Raw genomic sequence first — 24183 nt, forward strand, 5'->3', positions numbered from 1 at the left:
TTGAAAAAACAGGGTTTCTGCTCACCTCAGTTTTTTGGGCCCACGTGAAAATTCAGCAACTCACCATGATCCAGTCTGATCCAGTTTTTGAATTTGTCCGTCCTTTTCCCTCAGAAAATCCACGTCGGGAGTCACCAATTATTGTAAGAAATTCATAACTTACATCGCATTCGTTCGGATCTCTGAGGAAAAGGAGGCTGAGGGTCGAATTGAGAATTTGAGAAAAGGTTTAATGCAACAGCAATGATGAAGATGATAAGACAAAGACAATCAGACAAAACAAACACAATAACACTGCAGCTGACAGCGGACTGATCCACGCTCCTCCTGACGGAGTCACATGGAAGCAGTGCAGAAACTTCTTAGTTCACACTTTTATGCGTTGCACCAGGGGGCTGTTCTTTTTCCCATGGTACATTCAAATCCTTTCTCATTGGTCCGTTGTTGTCATGACAGCATGTTGAGTGCATCATTGCTGACCAATGATGGTCTGCACCTTTGGGGGTCGCTTTTGGTTGCAGGGCAAATGGTTATGTCGTGTAAATGTGAAACTCTGACATCAACATATTCCAATCAACATTGTATTGTTTTAGCCTAGACTAAAACCCCAGGGGACAGGAGACAGACTGGAGACTTTTGTTGCATAGCAGGAAGCTCCTTTCCATATGTTGAATGCCAGACTTGACCTGATCAATACTTTACAGTCAGAGAAACAGGGGGGGAAGGTGAGGAACAAATGGCCATCCTGCCTTCTTCACAGACATATGAATATTATTCCCATCCTGGCTGCATAATACACAGTTTATAACTTTTTATAACTCAACACAACCTACTTCGCATTATAATATTTTGAATTGTCATGTTTTCTTTTCTTTGCATAGGCTAATTAAAGGCATTTCCACCGTAAATTGGTGCATAAAAATGTCAGAATGCAGGAAATTAAGTCTTTGACGCTCAAAATTTTCCTGTAGGAAGACACCCAGAATCACCATCCTGGTCCATACAGTATAGTATACCCACTACAATACATTAGACTACACCACTGTTTTTTTCCAAATATCAACAAGGAGCGTCACTCAGTAACCATTTTACCACCGTTAACTGGGTGGGCTTCATTTGGTTCGGCATGTGCGTGAAGACAAAACATTAGGTGGTGGTGGTGGTGGTGAAGAAGAAGAATTTAAGATCATAAACTCCCATGTGTAAATCAATCACATTTATTTATATTAAATCATCTTAAAACATACAGGTCAAAATTAACATATTTATACAGTAAAAGGACAAAGAAGAAGAGAGAGAAAACAAGACTCAAATTCATTACAGGTGAACATTAATGGATATCATTCTATTAGGATAACAACCCTCAATAAAATACAGAAATATATACTGTATTATTTAGATATAACAAAACATTAAAATAGGTAAATCTTTAATCAACTTATTGTATTTAAATAAAAACAGACATCCAAAGAACCATGTGATGTGCAATTGAACAAATAGACACATAACTGCTTGTGCCAAAATTTATGTCTGTGGCGTCACTGAGGATCCATCTGTGTTGTCGTGGCTGGAACTGGGTTCGACATTCTGGGTGGACCGGCTGGCCTGCTCAAGATTATCTTCCTCTTCCAGGGGGAGACGGACGTCAGTAGGTTTGTTCTGAAACATTAAAATATTCTTCTATTACTTAACTATATTTCAACAACAACAACATTGTTCCCACTGTTTAATTATTTTTTTACCCTGAAACTAACTCTGACTGATCCTCAATGCTGTCTGTATAATACGTTACAGTAAGAAGAAGAATTTATTTAATTTGGTTCTTATTATAGAAAAAAATAGAATGTGGTTACTTGTTTTGAGTTTTTAAGCTGCTGCTGATTTCAAGAGGAAATTTCATGAAAGAAAAGCTAAATTTAAACCCACATGAATATGAATTCATTTTTCATTCATTTTTGAAAACTTCACTCTTCATATATGCTGAATATATGCATGCATTACTATACATTTTCAATGTTTTCATGATCAGTTGACCTTCTGTGCACCACTATGAATTTGGAATAATTGTATGTATAATTAAGTAAAATAACGACAATGCCTCTATTTCCCTATAATTAGTACCAGATTACATAGCTCTTTCCACACTTTTTACTTTAGCTTTTTACAGACCCGTAAAACAAAGCAGCTGTTGTTATTAGCTGTTGTTATATGTTTGTGTGCTTTATTGGTCTGTGCATTGGTAGGAACTGTACCTCCTGGCTGTCCTTTAGAGCTTGCATGATTGCTGCCACCACCAGGTTTACCAGCACAAACTGGGCCATAACCACAAAACTGGAGAAGTAGATTGGAGAGACCCAGTACAAGAAGCTGGAACAGCCCTCATCGTTGGGACGGCATTCCCTCAATGTGTCCTTGAGAAGCACAGAGCAAGATTCATAAATGAAAAAAGAGGCACAAAGACTGAGCTACCATTACAAAATCTTTCTTACTTTGAAATCTTGACTGCTAACCGTTAAATCTGACATTATTGCAACACTTTATTTAATGGGTCTGTACTTTACTAATAATTTCACAATAATTCCCTGCTGTGACTAAACACTAACTTTGTTACACGAAAGCAATTAACTGAACTAAATCAGTGTGCCAAATGAACACTGAGATTATTGTGGCCCAAAATGCCTTATGTTGTGGGAGCTTTTGTAAAAAATTGCAATAAAAGTTACAATGTTTTGTGTATGTTTGTTGCAATATAGTTGCGGGAGACTGAGAAAATTGCAAAAAAGTTCTGATTTTTTTTGTATAGTAGTTCTTTAAAAATAAAAAGGAAATTCCTGCATCCCCCGTGTGTGTTTGTGTGAGTACGTGCGTCAGTTGCGGGGGGAACTTTGCAGACCTGCCCGCTGTGGAGAGGCAACAGGATTGAAACAGCAACTACTTCAGCAACATCAGAGTGAAAATTCATTACAGCAGACTTTGATGTTAAAATGTTTACAGGTTGGCAGGATGGTCTGATAAGTTTTGCACGGTCTTTCACTGTACGTTTTGTTGGAAAACGTGAGCTGTTTGAGTCACATATGTCTCCTTAAACAAGGAAATGAATATGGCCACCTACGTGTGACGTCAACCCGTTCTCACTCCAGCTTGGTCATTGGCTCTCAGAGTCACATACTGATACAAAGTCTGGCACGTGGGACTGCTGGGATTGGTTGAAGTTGCGGGAAACTCCCGTTATTGGTAAATTTGCTAAAAGGTTTGGTTATAATAAATATATAGAACTTGTGTGTATCTGCATTTCTGAGTTTGTACATACTGCCATAATCCCGCTCCAGTTGTCTCCGGTGCACACTTGATAGAGCGTGAGCAGGGCCATCCCAAAGTGTTTGAAATTGGCGTTTCGATGTAAACCCAGGCAAATGTAATCGTCGGTGCATTCTGATTGACACAGAGGCAGAAAACACAGACATAGAGAAGTGATTTTTATGCACCATGGACATGTTTCATTTCAAATAAAAATCCTTTAGATGTGTGTTTGAGTCAGCTACTAAGAAGCTAGCACATAGCCCCCAAAATAAAAAGTGATTTTTTTTTTTGTTTTTGTTTTTTAACATTTTAATAGTGTGACATGAGCGTTGTATAGTAGTATAGTATTTGTGATTAATGTCATAGTCCACTGTAAGGATAAGTTGAAACAACATTAAGTAAATGATGCTCTGGGTTGGCTGTGGTATTGACAATGCTAATACTACTCCTTGATGTACTCCTTGTAGTTTAAGCTTTCTTGCTTTCCTTGGCAACACTATGGATACTGAGCAAACATGGGATCTGTTCTTGGACCATGATCCTTTGTAGTAAGCCTAATTATGTATGTGTATGTTATGCTAGTAGTGTGACTTACCTAGCCTGCCAAAGAGCTCCACTCCCAGCGCAGCGTAGATGAAAAAGAAGAATGCAAAGAGTAGACAAATATTTCCAACCTGAAATCAAAAGGCTTGTTAGATCCTCCACACAGCAAACTTTATGTACCTCAACTTGATGGAAGCCTTTTTTTGAGACAGGCCATCATTAAAGATGATTTCTAATAACCAGTTTTTTAAAGTACATGTCATTTTTTTCGTACTTTTGCTTTTTGTCTTGTGCTCCCACTTGCTGTTATTGGCTATTGCAGCTGCAAACTCAACACTTAATGAGTGTGTTTAGTTGTAAAAAAAAAGGTTTTACCTGTGACAGCGTCTTGATAATGGTTTTCAGCAGAACTCGTATATTTTTGGATTTCAACACTGAAGTGGGACAAAGGAGTTGTGTGAATAACTTTGTACATAAGGATACATAACACACACAAATAGTTAGACATTTTACACAGCTAAAAAGATTTCCCTTTGTCGAGTGTGTGTACAGTGCTCGAAAGTTTGGGCACCCCAGGTAGAAATTTGTATTAATGTGCATAAAGAAGCCAAAGCTAAAGTCCTGTGACGAGGACGCAAAAGAGGATTTCTTCTGATGGGTTAGGGATTTTTGTTTTCTGTTATTTTGAAAGTGTAAATGACGGAAATAAAATCTTCACATTTTGTGACATATGTGTAATCTGTCATTTGATGCCTTTTGGAGATTTTTTCCATCTTTTCTTGGCTTCTTTATAAACATTAATCAAACGTTTTACCTGGGGTGCCCAAACTTTTGTGCCCCACTGTATGTGAGTATACCTTGTGCTAGTCTGAGTAATCTACAGACTTTAAAGATGCTGGCATTAATGAGATTTAAGTCTGCAGAATCCATCACTTGGAAAACAATACTGAGTATTGAAATCAAGACAACAGCGATGTCCAGCAGATTCCATCTAAACACATACACACAAAGTCATGCAACATTTTTTGCAACATTCAAAAGCAAATAAGGAAATTCAATTCTCACTTATTCTAATATGTTACCTGCTTCGTATGAACCTCAGTATACCAAATGCCACAAGCTTTAGCACGATTTCGATGACCAGGATGACGGCGAACACATAGTCTATAATCTCTACATACTAAATACACACACACACACACACACACAGACACACACACACACACACACACACACACACACACACACACACACACAGGTTTATTTCTATCCCTTCACACAGTCAATGCAAATTAGTTTTTGGTATCAGTTCTCAGATGTACACAGTAATTGTGTGTGTGTGTGTGTGTTGTGTGTGCGCGCGCATTTACCAGAGGTTGATCAGTTGAAAGTTGGACAATCATCATCATGACATTGAGGAAAATTACGACGGCCATGAAGAGGTTCAGGAAGTCCCGGAAGTTACTGGTACATAAAGTGTGGATAGACCGACGAATGGGGGAGTAATCTGTGTAATATGGAATCTCCTCAGGCTCTGAATCATGCATGTCACACACACACACACACACACACGCAGATAAACACAGACAGAGAAAGGGAGACAAAGTTGTAACAAACACTCAAAACAATTAGAGCTACAATAGTCAATACTTTTATATCAACAATATGATAAAATGTGTGTATGTGAAAGGTGAGAATTATCACACGATTCTGCAGTTCCCCTAAAGGAGCATTTTAATATTTTTCAGCTAATTTACTTAAGTTTTGATTCATTCTCACTGCTCTCATCAACATTATTTCCAGATGATGACAACCTGTCCCAATACATGTATCAAGCCTTCGTGATCAGCAACTGCGTGACCTAACCAGGCTGTCAGTTTCATTTTTTACAGTAGACTCTGAAATGTGATGCTTGGAATAATAGATCACTAACAAGCTACTCCATTCTCCTTACCTGTGTGGTCCTGTGATACTGTGGCCTGTTCTGTCAGCACTTCATCTACTTTATTTTGATTCTGCTGACACTGGTGGAAGGTCTCCACCATTACACCGATAAACATGTCGAGAAGAAAGAGGCTCATAACCATGAAGGTAATGAAAAAAATCAGCATCCATTCGTTGTAGTTTGTAATAGGCTGAAAGGAGAAGACAACAAAAGAAAGATCAGATTGAATTAATCTTGCGCATTCAAAATTAAAACTTAAGAACAAATTTATTACACTGCCATCTTAAAAGGGGAAACAACCCTTGCGTTTACTATCTCTCTCTTCCCTTCCAATGTACATAACAGTGTAAAAATATAAATCAGGCATTTTGCCAGCAACAATACCTGTTGGTCAACTCCCACAGCATCCAGCCCATCATACACAATGTTTACCCAGCCATCCTTAGAGTACATTACAAATAAGGACATCAGAGCCTGAATGAGAAACAGAAATAACTGTTCAACAAAAAGCGATTATCCAGGTCCTAATATAATTAGCTTTTAAGTTTATTTACTGAACACAAATTCATTACAGTTAGTCAAAAATGGTTAATATGGCAATAATGTAATGAACTATATTTGGTGACGATTAAATGACAATTATAGGAGGTTTGTGCCAAGAAGGCAAGAACCAAGGAAACTGGGAAATTTAAGCCAAATTATACTGCAATCTGATAAGCAGTGTTTGGATTATTATGCTAAATGTCAAAAATGCAGTCTAACACATTGGCTAGTCCAATGTTAGCAAACATTTTATCTCTGTAATAATCTGTGGTTGTCAGTAGCAGATGCATGTTTAGTATCAAGCAGTGATTCAATGTCTCAAAAACAAAACCACTCATCAAACTGGCTAAAATGCTTCCTGTCTTCCTCTTTATCACAGAATAATTATGTTTATGTGTACTAAAACATTTATGATATGATTTCTACAGTGATTTTTGAGCTGATTTGCAGCTATAGAAGAAAAACTCATGACTTCACAAGTATTGTATTTTATCATAAAAGAAACCCCTAATACAGTATCTGGATGTGGTTAAAAATGATCACATCTGTAAAAACCTGCTTCTGGATCAAAAACCTTTTGAGGGGGCAAGGGAACAGTAAATAACACACAGTAGGCAGGAATACCATATGTAAACTATTTTAAATGTACAATGCCTCCACAAACATTCAGTCAAAAGAAATTGTTTTAAATTGAAAATATGGCAATAGAATGATGAATGTATCTATTAATTCCTAAGTTCTACGTAGTTTATTTGCTTTTAGAGATGCTGGCATGAATGCTAATCTTTTCCTATCCACCCTACATTCCTCTCCCTGTTGCATCCTCTGTGCTTTAGTCCATACCTGAGGCAGGCTGTCAAAGTTGTACACCTTTTGTACCCAGCGATAGTTGGCCGACAGACATTCACTCTTGTTGGTGATGTTGATTGTGTCTTGACCCAGACAGTAGAAGAACTTCCCTTTAAACAACTACAGTGTTTGTATTAGAAAAAGACAGAGACAGAGTGTTTGTTGTGTTATTTTGCCAACTACATCAAAGCTGTCACTTTCAATGCCAGAAATAACAGGAATGAATTCCTAGGTGTTTACTGTTAGTGCTGGCCAAGGGTCATGTTGTTCATTTCTTGATTGTAAGTCAGGGTATAACAAAGCTGTGTATATGTGTGTGTGTGTGTGTGTGTGTGTGTGTGTGTGTGTGTGTGTGTGTGTGTGTGTGTGTGCAAGAGTTTGTGCAAGTGCATACATGGGTGTGTGTGTGTGTGTATCCCCACAGTACCTGCAGACCAAGAATGCCATAGAAAAAGAGGACGACACAGACAATAATAACAGTGTTCCCAATGGGTTTAAACGAAGCAATCAGGGCTTCCACAGCCAGCTTCAGTTTCGGGGCTCGCTTGATCACCCTGGAGAACACAAATATAGGCAACACATAACACATGTTTTTTTATAACCAGCACATGTACGTACAGACAAACTGACCCAAAGATGAAATAAGATGAGATGCTAATACAAAAACAGTATATTTACATAAGCACTGTATCAACCCACACAAACATTAAACAAATGCGCACAAATCCATGATTTACCTCAGCGGACGCATTGCGCGTAGCATGCGCAAAACTTTAAGTATGCCCAGCATATTTGTTTTAGTTGTACTGGCCAGAAAGACTGAGATGTCGACTAAAGACAGTAACACCAAAAAACCATCCACAGCATTCCAGGCGGACCGGCAGTAGCTCTCCTTCCCAAACAGCAAACCAAGAGCTACAACCTGGTGTAACAACACATCAATTCCAACATATTACTTAATATACAGTGTTATAGTTTCTTTAAAATTCTCCTAAAAATCCAACATATTGATTTTAAGGTACAAAATGATTGGTCCAAAATTATAACCAAAAATTGTCAAAATGGTTTCAGAAGGTTGTACAACAGTCAGTTAAATAAATTGAGCTCTTCTCTTACACATTGTTTATTTTTCTTATTTGATCTCAACCCAGCAAGGGTTGGAAAGTTCATTCAAGAGCTCAGAAGCCATGATGTAATTGTATTCAATTAGAACAAACAAAACATTGTATTTAATAATTAACGCTGATGTTTACCTTAAAGAGCATCTCTACAAAGAAAACAGCAGAGAACACATAACCGGCTGTATTCAGGACCCAACGCTCCTAAGGGGAATATTGAGATTCCTTTTTAACGTGCTTCTTTGTATTACAAATAATCAAAGTCATTACATATTATTTGTTTCATGAAATGCAAAACATCCAACTTGTCTGTTTGTAAGTTTGTGACTGTATTTGCCATCTCTCCTCACAGATTACATGCAGTATGATTATACTGTGTGTGTGCATCTGTCAATAATTGTGTGTGTCCAATAGGATAGGGTTTGTATGTTAAGGGTTTACTGTATTTCCCTCTCCAAAGGAACAGTAACTGTAGGTGTCTCACCATGCTTTGAGGGTTTATTGCAGGCCTCTCCACAGCGATGGTGGCACAGCTGAGGAGAATGAAGACCAGAATAATGCGGTCGAACAGCTTGTGAGAGATCAGTCGTTGACAAAAGATGCGGAACCTGAACACAAACACACGCACAGAAAATAGCTGCAGTCAGAAACATCAGAGGTGAACCAATGGAATAAAAGAGACAGTGAAATGTCCCTGTAATAATCCTTCAGTCATCTTTTGGCATTCTGCATGCAAAGTATGTATCAAAGAAACATTTTTGTGTTTTGTATCTAAATCTCTCTTTCCCTTCCTGTAAAAAAATGCTTACCTGCTCTGTGGCGAAAACACATAAACTGACCACGCTTCATGTTCTTTGCACCAGCTGACCATTTTCTGGATCAAGTTCAAACATCGCTGCATGGGTAAAGAGTTACATATCAGCCACCTCTCTTTATCCAAAGCATGAAGAAAACACTTAAAAGAACTACCAACAACACTACAGAGGGGTGGTATACCAGCCAATGTTGCTCAGAATATAAGCAGAGACCAAATTAGATTAGATAACTTGATCATGTTACTTTCTGCTGCATTATTGTGTGTTAAACCTTGTAAAATCTCAAACTTCCACACCAGACTTCTTAAACTATCACTATTAGGAACTTACACTGTCCCCATTGGTATCTGTTGGGGCAGAGTCTTCCCCTGGGGCTGCGTTAATCGCATTGTTTATCCTGGGGCAACAAAGAGAGAGAGAGAGGCCTCGGTTGGGTCCTGTGGGGCCCTGTGACAACAAGAAGTACAGCAAATGTGAGTGGGGGTATGTTTGAGCAAGTACAGCATCTCAAGTGTCAAAACTGTAACTATTAGTAAACATAAAAGTAAGTAAAAGCTGCTTACCACCAATTACTACTTCAGAGACCTCTCAACAGATTCTGAAAACACAGTTTGCACTTTTAAGAACTTACATTTCTCTGGTTGTTATCTGTCTGTGCAGGGTTTTCAGGGGTCAAGATTTCCGGAGTGGAACTGGTAGACTCAGAGGAAGAGAGAGAAGAGTCTTGATCCATACTTGGGAAGCTCTGCAACAACAGGAAATAGAGTTTGGCAGATGTGTAAGTGTTTGAGTGTGCCGTACTTAAGAGCCATGTTTGGTGTAAAACAGATTGCTGTTAGAGAAAACTAAGAAAGAGGTCCTTACCCTAGCCTGGAAGCTCTGAACCACTATGCCCACAAGTATATTGAGAAGAACATATTTTCCCAAAGTAATGACCACAAAAAAGTATAAAAAGGCCCATTTGGAGGTAGTTGCCATAGCGTTGTACATCACCACATTCCAGTCCTCCAAAGTCAAAATCTGGATTGAGAGATTTAAAAAAAAAGAAAGTAGTACAGACAGAAATTGAGGCAGAAATTGCATGACGAAGGAATGGAATAATAAAGTCAAAAACTAACCTGGAACACCGTGACCATGGCCCAGAGCAAGGTGTCAAAGTTTTTCCGCTCAACAATGATATCTCCATTCTGCGTCTTGAAGAAGAATTTACCTCCAAACAGGTGCATACCTATTATACTGCAGAATACCAAGAGCATGCATGCACAATCATTTAGATGCATCTTGTGGGTGATTGTTATCATAATTAATAATATTATTATTAATAGAATAGAATAATTTGGAATTTGCTGTGACATTACAGATTTCTACAGACATATTGACAGACACAAGGCGAGGGAGGATTTGTGTGTGTACACGCCTGAAAATAAAGATGAAAAACAGCAGTAGCATGCAGAATGTGGCTGCCTCTGTTATGGTCCTCTTCAGCACGAGCAGTTGTCTCTTCAGGTAAGGGAGGAAGTGAAGCAACCTCACAAACCGCAGCAGACGAAATACACGCAGAACTGACAACCGGCCTTCTGCTTCAGATATTATCTCCCACAAACTGAAAACCACAACCAACCATTTCTTTAATATAATGTATGTTGAGGTTATAGGTTATATTGTGTTCACTACATGACTTAACCTAGTCTGAAACTAACACAAGTTACAAGTTTTACAACACTGAGTAAGTGTTGTCCACCTCAAGTATAACAGAAACAATTAATTTTGCTTGACAACTGAACAATTTGTGTGTCATGGTTCCAATGAGAATCAACCCCCAACAACAAGGAAATTGGGATTAAATGTGAATTTTAATAATGGCATGTATTACAGGACAAAGAAATGATGTCAGACTGCATGGGATCATATTACCTGATGATAACAATGACAAAGTCAAAGATGTTGTTTGATTCCATAAAGTATGTCCATGTGAGAGCCAGCAGCTTCATAATCAACTCCACAAGAAATATAATGGTGAAGACAATGTTACTGATCTGTATCACACGTGTCAACTCCTGGGGCTGTCCGAAGAGAGGATGGAAAAAAATAAAGCAAGTAAGCGGTATAAATGGAGAGAAGGAGCAAAAGAAAGTACAAATTAAAAGGAAAAGTAAAGTAGTTACTATTCTAGAGGTACTTTTGGGGTTCTTAATGTTGGAATAATAGGACATAATTTAAAAAGTATCTTTCTTAATTCCCAGCATAAAAAATACTCTAATCAAACCACTGCCGTTGAACTTTTCAACTGCTCAGTCCATCATTCACCTCACACACCTGAAATTAAATTCAGCAACATAGACGAGTAGTAAGCAGACACACTTTCATCCTCACCTGGTCATTATGCTCTATGGCCATGGTGACAACACTGAGGAAAACAGCAAACATGACCAATCGGTCAAAGAGTTTGCTGTGGACAGTCCTCTTAAGCTTTTCCATGAATGGTCTCCAGACCTGATAGATCTGTCACAGAAAGGTAGTCAGTTAAGAAAGGCAACAATGCTGCTGCTGATGGTTCTGCAGAAAGTTGTTCACTAGTCTTACCACTGAGGTATTCATCCTGCGGCTGGCGCCATTAGGATGCACCTCATTACGTCTATTGGTAAAAGGACATAAATAACAGTCAATTTTCATCTTAAATGAAGACATGTTTTGTTCTGGTAATGTCCCATTGTGAGAAACACAAATTAACTAATGCAAACTCAATTGTTCCATGCTCAGAGCATGTAACCCCATAACATCAGACATCTTCCAACTTTTGCCTGATTGAGTACTACATGTACTACAACATAAGAAAGCATTTATATCTACATTCATCCTGAGCATGAGGGAAAAATGCATTTGACATAATCTTCTACCGTTATACACACAGATATTACTGCAAACTACAAATCTGACCACAAACAAAACAAAGACCTCCAGGTTGCATATACATCTTATACAGTGACTGACCTGTTGTATTTACGGTAGATTGCCTGCAGCCATCCAATTAACTTGCCACAGAGCTGTGCAATAGCCACAGCACCAACACTTGGCTCTCCTGTATCTTGTTTCATTTTGTCCGAGAACTGGGTGGCGATGACAACTGCGCATATGTTTATCATAATAAAGGAGCCCATCTGGAGGGGAAGAAAAAAGTTGCTATTAAGGGCAAGGGTTTGAAAACTGCTTTGAGATAATTGCACCCATGATTTAAGCATTACTGCCCTCAAATTAATTAAGCTCTTTAATTTAAGTGTTAACAATTAGTCTGTTTCAGGAGCAACATAAGCTGTTCGAAAAGAAGTCTGTCTAAATGAAAGCATTACAAGTGGCCCAACTCAAGTTGACAAGTTAAGGGTGCTTATGTCTATTTTTCTACAACAAAGCATGTGAAACAATGTGTTACATAGACATGACCTAACTAAAACCTGAAGTTAACAGATGGCCTTTTCCACAGTTTATTTTAAGAACTGCAACGAGTAAGGATTACGGGGAAAATTTGTGTTTCATTGATTGAGTCATTGGATACTACAGGGGTTTGGCATGGGTCTATTTCAAACAAGACCAACATTAGTGCGTGTAGCATTTGGACCGATATTGAGGACCAAATCAAAACATAGTATGAATGTATTTTGCTGCCTCTGCTGGATTTTTATAATTGCTAATGAAATTATTAAACCAGAGTTAGAGACCATTTTGCAGCCCAGATTTACCAGTATGGAACAATACCAAGACATCATTTTTAAGTTGTTTTTTTGAGACCTTAGAACACTTTCAATTACTATGGTTGTCAACTAAAACAAAGACAAGTGGCTACTCACAACAGTGACGAATACAAAAAATACAACACTCCACCAAGAATAAGCATCCATAGTATAAAACATGATTTCCGTCCATCCTTCCAGTGTCACAACCTGGAGGTAGACAGAGAGTGATAAAATAAATGTAATATTATTACGTGGCAACATTTTATAAGCTTCTAGTTAAAAACATGGTAAACAGTGGAACAGTAACTTCAGAACAAAGAACAAAACTGTTAAGGGTAATAATCCAGCCAGAGGAAAATAGACTCACCTATGACTTTATTATTATTATTATGATAAATATTTTTCTGAACATGTACAGTAAAAGCCCTTGTTACCTGGAATATAGTTATCCAGGAGGAAACAATGTCATCAAAGTAGTTAGCTCCAATGGAAAGGTTGTGGTCCGCGGGCCGACAGACATTGTAGTAGATATTCCAGTTGAAGCAGGCGTTAACACTGGCCCCGGCCCCTGTAGAGTCTAGCCCATTTACAGTTGAAGCAAACTGGTGAGAAGCCAACACGCAGGTTGAACCATTCTTGTGAAAAGGTGGCACATCTCTGCAGTGTTGTGTCCCGCTCTCGCCATTACGCGAACAGATAAATGGGAGTTTTTCCTCGTTTATGTAATATGGACTTAAGGACACGTTGTACTTTCTGGATAGAAAAAAGAACAACAATTTATAGACTCTAGAATTAATACACTCTACATCATGACTTAGCTGTTAGATTTCACATGACAGTTTTTTTGTGCTGTGTTGAAAAAAGAAAATGTACACTACCGTTCAAAAGTTTGGGGTCACCCAAACAATTTTGTGTTTTCCTGAAATGTGTATGAGTGTTTATCTGATGAGCAGGTGGCACCTTGTACGGCAGCCCCGGCCACAGTGTATGAATGTGTGTGAATGGTGAATGTATCCTGTAGATGTAAAAGCGCTTTGGGTAGTCGTTAAGACTAGAAAAGCGCTATATAAATACAGCACATTTACATTTACATTTGAAGTCATATCAAAACCTGATGATATAGGATTTGTTGTCAAATGTATTATGAACAGCATTTTTTTCAGAGAGAAGAGAAAAAATGCAAATACTGAAAATGCAGAACGAGCATTTTCCTTACGTGGGAATGTCCTCTCCCAGGAAGCAGAGGTTGCGCAGCTGTCCCCCCCACAACTGGACTCCAACAATGGCAGGGATTTGGATGAAGAAGATGCAGAAGACCATAACATTTGCGAGCATGGGCACAGTGCCTAACAGTACTGTCACAACGTGGTGCATACCTACAAAGATGTTTAAGAAGGTTTATTACAGTGATTGACATCCATTGAGTCACAGTGAAAGCTTGAAAGCTTTCATTCATATAATTATCAATATTAAAATGACTACATATTGAACTTACTGTATGTACTTGCTGTACTATATGTTTGGAAACACTGAAAAATAAGTTTTGAGAACAAATGCAAAATGTTGAAATGTCGACTTACTAGGTACTCTGCTGATAAGTTGCAATGGCGAGAGCACTTGAAAGAATTGCAAGGGGATGTCAAATATGTCAAACATAATATCCAACAACCTGAGGAGACAGTTGCAGACAGAAACAGGGAGAACAGTTTTTTGGGGTTTTTTTCATTTACAAAAATCTAAATTTACAGCATTATTATGCTAAATATGAAAACCCTTTATAAACAAGCCATGAGAAGCTGACAATTGAAAAACTTGTCCTTCTCTAAAATATAAACAAAGTCAGGCCAGTGTGACCAAAGCTGTCCAAACGTTTTTTTTGTTTTTTAATAAAGACCCTGCTATATTTGTGAGTGAATTATTATGTATGTTGTCTTTAAAACCTCTTTAAAAACACTTGAAAATATATATGCTTTTCTAGCCTAAATTTTTACCCCCAAAAAAGTGATGCAGTTTCCACATACTTTCTCCCTCTGGGATGACCCTGAGGTCATTGGAAAGTTAACACTCTCAATTTGTTGTTTCTAGTGGAAGTGTGGCACTAGGCCTTACTGACACAGAGTTAAAGAGGTAAGAACACAGAATTTCTATTTCCGTCCAAGTAAATCATCTGTAAAATTAATAAAAACATTACTGTAAGCATATCAAATGGGCTACATACAATTATAGTACCCTAGCCACATGTCTCAACTTAGAATATCAGCTGTCACATAACTCCTTAGACTTCAGGCTATCTGCCCGTTTGCAGCGATCCAATGTGGCTGCTTCAGGACAGACGGCAGAAGCGATCAAAGTCCAAAAATGATGGACTGTTCAGCTTTGTTTACGAGGAAACTTGGCCAGAATTTACTAGATTGTCAGGGGACCAGCTAGTTTTGGATTAAAAGGAAAGGATGTACTTATTCTTTGAACTGTTGGCGATGTAGGAAAAAAAAATATATGATGATCTTTCACCGCTGTGGATAAAGACACGAGGACAAAGGTAGGGATTCACGCTCGACTTTAGACAGAAACGGTGCAGAATCTTTCTGTTTCTTTATTTCATAGCGTGATTATAACCGCTGTAAGTCACCTTATGTGTGGGCTCAATGGAATCATGAGACGTTAAGCTTTCTAATGATGTACTGCATGAGCCGGTATGTGACGATTTAATGCTTGCAATTCATGAATGAAAAACACGTTGTCTCTTAAAGTGGAGACACGTACCAGCACCAGCACAGGGCTCAAGTTAAACACGGGAGAAACTGAGACATTGAATATGATGTTTCCCTAAAGTGACTGCAGTTGTTATCAGATTTAAAAAAAATAGAAAATTGAGAGGCATTGTGGAATACTAACTTTCCAACGTTGATGATAAAGTCCAGCTTGTACCAGTGGTTGCTGAGGTAACTCCCTTTATTGCAAATGAATCCCAGGGCCACCACCTTGATGGACATTTCCACAATAAAGTAGAAAAACACAAGGAAATCCAATATCTGGCAATACACAAAAAAAAGAAAAAAACATAGTTAAACAGAGTAGAAACAACAACACTAATGCTAACGTACAAAAGTACTATTGTGTTTACTCATCCATACATAAGGACATTGTCCACTGATTGTATGTAAAAAAGGTATTTTATCTACAATTGGTTATCAATCGCCTATTATGTTATGTCATTATGGTGGTCTCGAATGTGATATGGCCACTTTCTCTTTCCAACATTTTGGCCAGGTTGACCTGTTTTAAGAGCAGAAATGTTGTCTATGACTCAACCGGGCCAGAACTGAAGGACTGGAGTGAAATGTATTGAACTTGAACAGTCTTACAGTTAAACTATATAATCGGTTTAAATAATTATACAACCATTTTCCACACAAAAATATACCATGTATTTAATGACAGATTCACAGCACAGGTATCTAGCCACACTGCAATAATAGAAATTGAGGTAATCAGTATTAAACAATGTTTGTGTGTTTTCATGGGGAGTAAAGTTTTGGAAAATCCACACCAAGGGTAACACTAACCTTCTGTGTGTTGGTCTTCATTTCCCCGGGCTTGTAAATGGACAAATTTACACAGTTGAGCACGATTATCAGTACAGACACATAATCCAACCACGTGGAGAAGGAGGTTAAGGTCAAAACACACAGGGTGAGATTATATTTATTATCAATAATTGAGAATAGATAATTACGTAGAAGAAGCACAGAGGACACAAAAACTAATAATGACCAAATCAAATCATACAATCTTATAATGTTTTAAATGCCACAGCTAGGCAAAGTGAGTGTGACCTCTAGATACATTCATAAATACATTGGTATAATATCTACTCAAGTTAATATTGTTATTATTATTTTTACACATATTTGGTCTTTGGTGTCAGACAAGGTTCAACTTTAAGCAGTAGGAAAGGATATGGGCTACGGGCCACTTGCAGACACCTGTTACGGAGTCTTGTGGTCTGTTTTAAGCGGCAAAAAACTACTGGAACCAGGTTCGGATAGGGCAACTGCTCCTCCGGAACTTCTTGTTCTGGTAAAGTAAGTGCCATCTCCCGCCGCTGCTTCTCCTTCTGTCCCTTAGTCGTGATGAAGTTCAAACACAGATACACTATAAGGAGGTTCACAGAGGTGCAGAGAGGAAGTGGGTAAACAGAGGGAAAACAGTCAGGTGACAATCAGAAAGGAGAAGGGGACGGAGAGACAGAAAAACAAAATGAACTTCTATAACTCAAAAAAAAAAAATGTCTGATATTCAGTATGATTGTAGTACCTGATGCAATGTACCCAAATATATCAGTCAATGCCTGGAACTATGGAGCAAATTCATTTTAGAGCTCCTACAATTTCATATTTTTGGATTGTCTAACGACAGAAGTATGGAAGATTGGTGTCAAAAATCTCCAAAATGATACAATAGAAATGTCTGAATCTCAGTATGATTGTAGTACCTGATTTACTGTACTCAAATATATCAGTCACTGCCTGGAACTATGGAGCAAATTCATTTTAGAGCTTGGGACTGATCGTTGAGGGACTTAAACTTCATAAAATCTCAAAATTTATAACATTCAACTGCTTTATTTTAAATATGGGTTTAGTTGCCCCTAAAATAAATAGTTGTCTAAAAATAATAATTATTAATGTTATTAACAAAGAATAACTCCTAGGAGTTATTTCACAATTTATTGGAATTGTATTTGTTTTGTGTAACGGACAGACAAGGCTTACATATATTTTTTTACTTGTGGTGAATATATTCCATTAATCTTGTTTTAAATACTTAGTATTAACATCTTATTTTGAAAACCGGAAGTAGTCGCATGTGTATTGTTCGCTAGTCGATCTGGGCTGTTAGGATGCATTTACCATATTTGCCAGTAAAAGAGCGCACTACAAATTAATTGTCGGCTGATTTGACCACGGAGGTCCGAGTGTCGGCTGGCTTGACCGCAGTGATTTTTTGACAGTTTGTACTGGTTATAAGGAGCAATATGTGAGAGAAATATGGTGATAATTGATCGATGTTTAGGTACATTAAGCCACGTTAAGCTTTTTCACGTTAAGCTTTTTCCTTACAATATCCCTTAATGAAGCTTAATGTCAGCTACCGTCCATAGTAATCGGACTTTGGGTCCGATTTTTTTGACAGTTTGTACTGGTTATGAGGAGCAATATGTGAGAGAAATATGGTGATAATTGATCGATGTTTAGGTACATTAAGCCACGTTAAGCTTTTTCACGTTTAGCGTTTTATAACGTCACCGTCGCAGAAATGTATAGCAGCGACGTCTCGGGGACGTATGTGTTCTTACTGGGTATAAAAACTTTATCGGTGAGTTAGCTTCCTAGCTAATGACAACCGTTCAAATTGAAATAACGTTAGCGAGAATTAGCTAGCGAGCTAGTGATTTTAGCTATCATTAAGCGTTAGCCAGCAGTGTAAATAGCTGCCTCGCGTTATAACGTTACAATAAACAAAACATTTACAGTCCATTGGCTAATACAAGGCCATCTTTGCCCGTTTTCCATACTGAAATTAAGTATTTTAAAAGTTAATTGGTGCAGTAAAACTAGGGTAACAAGACGTCCCCGGTTACTAGGGTAACCAGACGTCCCCGGTTTCCAGGGACAGTCCCGATTTTGGCGATCTGTCCGCGGAAATGTCCCCGGTTTTCACTGTGACTGACAGACCCGAAATTGGAATGAAAGAAAGAAAATACTGACCAAACGGAGCCGATAATCGCTCACCCTACACACGCAGTCTTCAGACCGCCAGAGCCAGCGGTGCTGAGAGATATTTTAGAAAGCCGTTGTCCTAGTTATCACCGCCACCCAGCTAACAATTTATGGTTCCCAGAACGTTCGTTTTTGGTTGTGGGAACGTTCCCTGAAGGTTTGTTTTGGTTGTCTGTTGGTTAATCTAAGCTTGGCGCTTATTTCTTTCTTACTTTTATTTTGAACAAAAAGTAAGAATAAAATAAAATATAAAAACACAATAAGTGTGTAACAACACACCAAAAGGAAAAACATTATCTATAAAGTGTTACAGTTTTACTTCAGGCAGAATTAAGAACAAAATCTGTCTCTGTGTCTGTCCAGATGACACGCCGGTGGCCTCGGCCAAAGCAGGTCCTGCTGACGGTTCGGGAGACGTGGACGAGGAGGGGAATGCCCACAACGGACGCCTCTGAGGGCGGTGATTATCGGAGAACAGGAGCATCGTATTGACATGCAGGTCATCAGACCCTACCTCCGAGTCATCCCACACGGAGGTCAGTGATAGGACAGAAATCAAATCAATCTCTTCAAAGACTTTGGAACATGATTTCCAGTAATATACAAAAAATGCAGCCTGTAACCCATGCAGAGCAGTGTTATTCACTTTTAACTTAAACTCTATCCTTTCAGGTTATTATGGCGAGGGCCTTAATGCCATCATTGTTTTCTCTGCTTGTTACCTGCCTGACAGCAGCTGTCCAGACTATCACTACATCATGGAGAACCTATTCCTGTAAGTGACTTTCAGTTTTAAAGTATAGGCTTTGATAATGTGCATATATGGATAACTGAATGGCTCCTTCAACAGTAAGCATGTCTCGGTCTTGTCTTTTTGGTTCCATTTCTTTTGATGCATCTTAGCGCTTTTTGTCTCATCTGTTTTGAGGTTATGCATTATTTCCTATGGCAAAGCAACAACACATAACATCCATCCCTCTCCTGCAGGTTTGTGGTGAGCAGTCTGGAGATGCTAGTGGCTGAAGATTACTTGATCATCTACATGAACGGAGCCACTCCTCGGAGTAAAATGCCTGGGATCAGCTGGCTCAAGAAATGTTACCAAATGATTGACAGAAGGTGGGAAACTATGGAAAAACTACTCTAACATATTGACTATAATTGATTTAAAAGAAGTACTGTTCTGAAGTTAAATGAGTTAAGTCCATCTATGTCTGCTATATTTAGCTGATGAGCACTGTTCACCATCAACATACAGAAATACATAACATTGATACTGACAGACTCAAAGGCAAGGTCAATGTTGTCACTTGTCACTAGGGATGACTCACAGGCTATAGTTATAGAATTTACTATGTTTAATGCTCATTTCTATATGGTTAATATTTTTTTGTAAACACTAGCCGAACTGTGATTTACTTACTATATGTGTGGTGATGGCAGATTGAGGAAGAACCTGAAGTCTTTGGTCATTGCTCATCCTACGTGGTTCATACGCACCGTCCTGGCAATATCCAGACCCTTATCAGGTAACACACACACACACACACACACACACACACACACACACACACACACACACACACACACACACACACACACGCACACACACACACACACACCAGACTTTGACATCAGTGATACATAACGGTGGTTGTGTTGTTTTCAAATTGTTGCCCTCTGCAGTGTGAAGTTCATGAGTAAGATCCATTATGTCCACAGTCTGGATGAACTGGCAGAGATCGTCTCCATGGAGCAAGTCCATGTCCCAGAGTGTGTGGTGCAGTAAGTATATCTGACCACTAGATGGAGAAAAAGAACACCAACCTGCAGGCAGCAGCTGTTACAGTTTTTTCCTATTGCTAACACACAATTTTGCAAACTAGTCTGGTTTTATCAAAATACATAACACAATTCACAAAACCACACACCCAAACTGCAAAACACCTCATATATCCTGCAAAATGAAGCACTGCAACCAAAACTACACATAGCATTATCAAAATCAAACTTTTGCATGAAATGCCACACACTTCATTCACATTACCAGATTTTTGCCTAACCAACTACACACTGTTGGGCATAATGAAAAGCACCCTCATCTTTACTATGCCTTGCCATAATACTAAAATATGTTTTAGATTGTTCACATGCACAGAAATATTTGCAGATACACACACATGCTGGTAAAACATTATTTTATGTTTCACTACAGTGAACAAGTCAGTGCAAAAAATTGCAGATATATTTACATGGGACTGAATAAAAATATTCTTACAAAAAACTGTAAACTGAAAAAGAAAATTTCAGACAAAATATATCACAGTAAAAAAAAGAAGCAAGAAAAATAATTACAATTTTTTCCATTTGCCGCACAGCCGGTTCGGTCCACAACATCTCGGCATCACAGACAATATGTCCCCCCCACAGATATCGAGTGGGGAGCACCTTGAGTGCCTTATCCATCCCTGAATTGCACCCACATCCATCTCATCACATGCCTCTTCCATAGCCTGCACAAGAGGCACGCGCACAAAGGGCCGCGGGTCGTATACCTTCCACCACCGCCATGCTGAAAAGAACTCTTCTTTGAGTTTCAGACATGGTGAGAATGGTGGGAGGTATCGCACGAGAAATGGTGGGTGGTCAGCGAACCAGTTTTGTACAGCGGCTGCACGATGAACGCTCACGTTGTCCCATACTACAACGTACCGGTTTCCTTGATGGTCTGCATCATTCATATGCTCTGGTAGTGTGAGAATGTTGTGAAGTCTGTCCAGAAATGTGAGAATATGTGCTGTGTTGTATGGTCCAAGGTTGACATGACGGTGGAGGACAACATGCATACTGGAGATGGCAGAGCACACTGTGATGTTCCCACCACGTTGGCCAGGAACATCTAAAATGGCTCTGTGGCCAATGACGTTTCTCCCCCTTCTTCTGCTCTTTGCTAGGTTGAACAAAGCCTCATCTATAAAGATAAACTCATGTGGGATTGCATGTGCATCCATTTCCAGTACTCCCTGAAAACACATACAAATTTGTCAATATGGTGTTATCCAGTATACAGGGAAACAATGTTCCTCCACCATGGTGTCGTCTCTCAGTCCTTTAGAAAAAACAAAATAAAGAAATATATAGGGCTTGGACAATGCAGCCTAAATATTATTCTTTTCATAGTGCTAACATCCTGATTGGAGTGTTTACAATTAACCAATGGGTGTTTGGCAAGGTGGCACATGTAATTAGTCATTTAGCTCATGTAGTGTCATTTTAAATGGCAGTGTTTTGAAATGGCAAACATGTGACTTTATGTCAGATTGTTGTGTATTATGCAGGAAACTGTGTTCAGTGCATTTAAAAAGTGCCATTTTGAAATGCAAAATGTGTGTAAAGCAGAAAATGTGTTTAGACTTTCTGAGACTTGAGAGGAAGTTTTGCTCTCTGTGTGTCAGTTTAAATAATTGTGCTGTGCATGTCATTTTAGTGTGTTAGCAATTGGAAAAAACTGTAATGCCATCCTTTGAAATGAGCATTCATGTATTTCTGGTGAAGTCTAGTGTGTTTGAATGAAAGTAAAAAAAAGGTTTGTACTGTAGTTCTTTAAAAACTGCACACTCAAAATACAAAATGCCATTCAAAATGCCTCAAACATGAAAAAATGAAGCATTTTGCATCAAATTGCAAACACTTTTTTCATGACAGTAAATGTTTGGATATACCAAGTAAATACTGTTCTAAATCTAAAGCTATTTTGTCTTTCTTAGGCTTATATCTACATTTCCAAATAATGTTCTACAATGAAAGCAATTTGCTGAGAGGGGTTGAGAAACACCAATGCAATGTTGAGAAAAAAAAAGGTTTATTTGGCAAATCATTACTGGTAACAGTAGCACAGTGTTGTATACAGTAGAATACAAGAAAACAGAACTAACAACAAATGTAAACCAAAGGTATCATTTTTAGAATAAAGAACACATGTGTGTGTGGTGTGTGTGTGTGTGTGTGTGTGTGTGTGTGTGTGTGTGTGTGTGTGTGGAAAACAAGTCACTTCCTGCTAGATTTTTGTGTCATAGGTAGAGAAAAAAAGTGTTTTATGCAATTGAAAACTGAGTGAAAAGCTGAGAAATAGCTTATGGTTTTGGAGAGTTGGTGTAGTTTTGTTCTTTGAGTGAAAGGTTTCCAACATCAGGGGACATCAAACATTGGTGTCAAAGCAGTTGTAAAAATACTGTAATATTGCTCATACAGAATAAAAAAAACAGTGAGGAAATACATAGAATTGAATTAAAACCATGAGCAGGATAAAATAGCAAAAAGTTACATGTTGCAAGAGGAGTAATAGTGTCCTCACATCACTTCTAAATTGAGACTGGAACTGTGACTTTAAAATGAAAATAGTGCGTTTTTACATGTCAGGATCAACAGATTGTTTCATTATCTGCTCCAGTTAGCTAAACGAATTAGCTTAATAAGCACATATTGCATTGCAGTTGATTTAAAAAAAACACCCAAAACTTCTTTTAGAAGTGTTGATTAACAAGGAGATGCCTTTTTTTTCCCACACTAACACATTTTTAACCACAATAAAATTGGTACCGAAGGGTGAGGTTCCATTTTGTTTTATCCCCTTAAAGGATCAGACAGAGACAAAGTGCATGGACACTTCTTTGAATTATATGAGCGCAGACAAATATTTTTATTGTCTTGTCATGTTTTCAACATCCACAAACATTTCTGTCTTTAATGCAGTGTGTGACAGACAGACTTATGGAGCATGACACTTTCTGAATGATTCCCGTATGAAGCAGTGAGACCAAATGCAAAACAAATGCTTCCTTGTATTTTACCAACGTCCAGCTGACAATTTGTGCAGTCAAGACGGTGAACGCTCCGTCTCATTAACTCTCTGTGTGGAACCCCTTCTTCTTCTCTGCCGGAGGGTTTCATATTGCAACTTGAAAATGTACGAAGGAAGTCGTCACTCTGTTACAGGAAGTGTTTCACCATGAAAACTATAGTTCGGTTTATCTATTCATAAACACATCATCTGCTGTGTGGTCGGACATGTTTTATAGCTTACATTGTAATATGTATGGTTCTTGAAAACCAGGACACAATATAACACATATTGTAACTCCAATTATGGAATCTCATGTTGTACCTTCATGTTGTAAAGGATTACAACTTTCAAATTTGAAAATTTTACTAATAATTAAATAAATACACTAAATTAAATGGAAAAAGCTGACTTTTTTCAAAAGAATCTGAAAATCTGACAATTGGATAACCTAGAAGCATTTTGCCTGATACTAGTGATGTGTACATATGTAATGAGAGATGTAACAAATTGGCAAGACCAGAGATGTCTAACAGCTACATTAGTGATTGTGGTGTAAGTTTCTGTTCAGCGAGGGAGGAATTTGTGTTGAAGAATTGACCTTGTTGAAACAAAATAAAGACAGGCTGCAAACTGGACTAAAGGTTTAGGTATTCGGTGGAAGGGTTTAATTGTTTTCTGCAGAGAACAATCAAATGACGAGAACAGCTTTCACAATG

General features: G+C 38.3%; 2 protein-coding genes across 2 annotated transcripts; one reads left to right on the forward strand and one right to left on the reverse strand.

Annotated features, from left to right (window-relative positions):
• Positions 1–1255: 1255 nt before the first annotated feature.
• Positions 1256–18767, reverse strand: LOC116676372 (voltage-dependent T-type calcium channel subunit alpha-1I). The gene is made up of 33 exons (XM_032507527.1): positions 18613–18767; positions 16804–16996; positions 16408–16501; positions 15737–15873; positions 14422–14510; positions 14058–14217; positions 13276–13594; positions 12956–13048; positions 12105–12271; positions 11697–11748; positions 11487–11615; positions 11028–11176; positions 10396–10716; positions 10232–10349; positions 9978–10133; positions 9745–9858; positions 9444–9560; positions 9108–9193; positions 8783–8906; positions 8434–8502; positions 7918–8102; positions 7608–7734; positions 7175–7300; positions 6173–6262; positions 5798–5978; positions 5214–5377; positions 4926–5023; positions 4701–4834; positions 4219–4277; positions 3896–3974; positions 3311–3432; positions 2253–2411; positions 1256–1659 (listed from the first exon to the last, which is right to left on the reverse strand). The coding sequence occupies exons 2-33, from the start codon at positions 16935–16937 to the stop codon at positions 1525–1527; spliced, it is 4287 nt and encodes a 1428-aa protein (XP_032363418.1). The 5' UTR covers positions 16938–16996; positions 18613–18767; the 3' UTR covers positions 1256–1524.
• On the forward strand, positions 18161–20148 carry LOC116676373 (caytaxin-like; the record flags this gene model as incomplete). Its single annotated transcript, XM_032507528.1, is given in 6 exon segments — positions 18161–18203; positions 18889–19074; positions 19077–19160; positions 19297–19399; positions 19612–19743; positions 20068–20148. Coding segments are annotated over 6 exon segments (629 nt in total), but the record flags the coding sequence as incomplete, so codon positions are not given.
• Between the last annotated feature and the right edge of the window lie 4035 nt (positions 20149–24183).

Source organism: Etheostoma spectabile, unplaced genomic scaffold, assembly GCF_008692095.1.
Source record: "Etheostoma spectabile isolate EspeVRDwgs_2016 unplaced genomic scaffold, UIUC_Espe_1.0 scaffold00003124, whole genome shotgun sequence".
In the NCBI taxonomy this organism is placed as follows: Eukaryota; Metazoa; Chordata; class Actinopteri; order Perciformes; family Percidae; genus Etheostoma; species Etheostoma spectabile.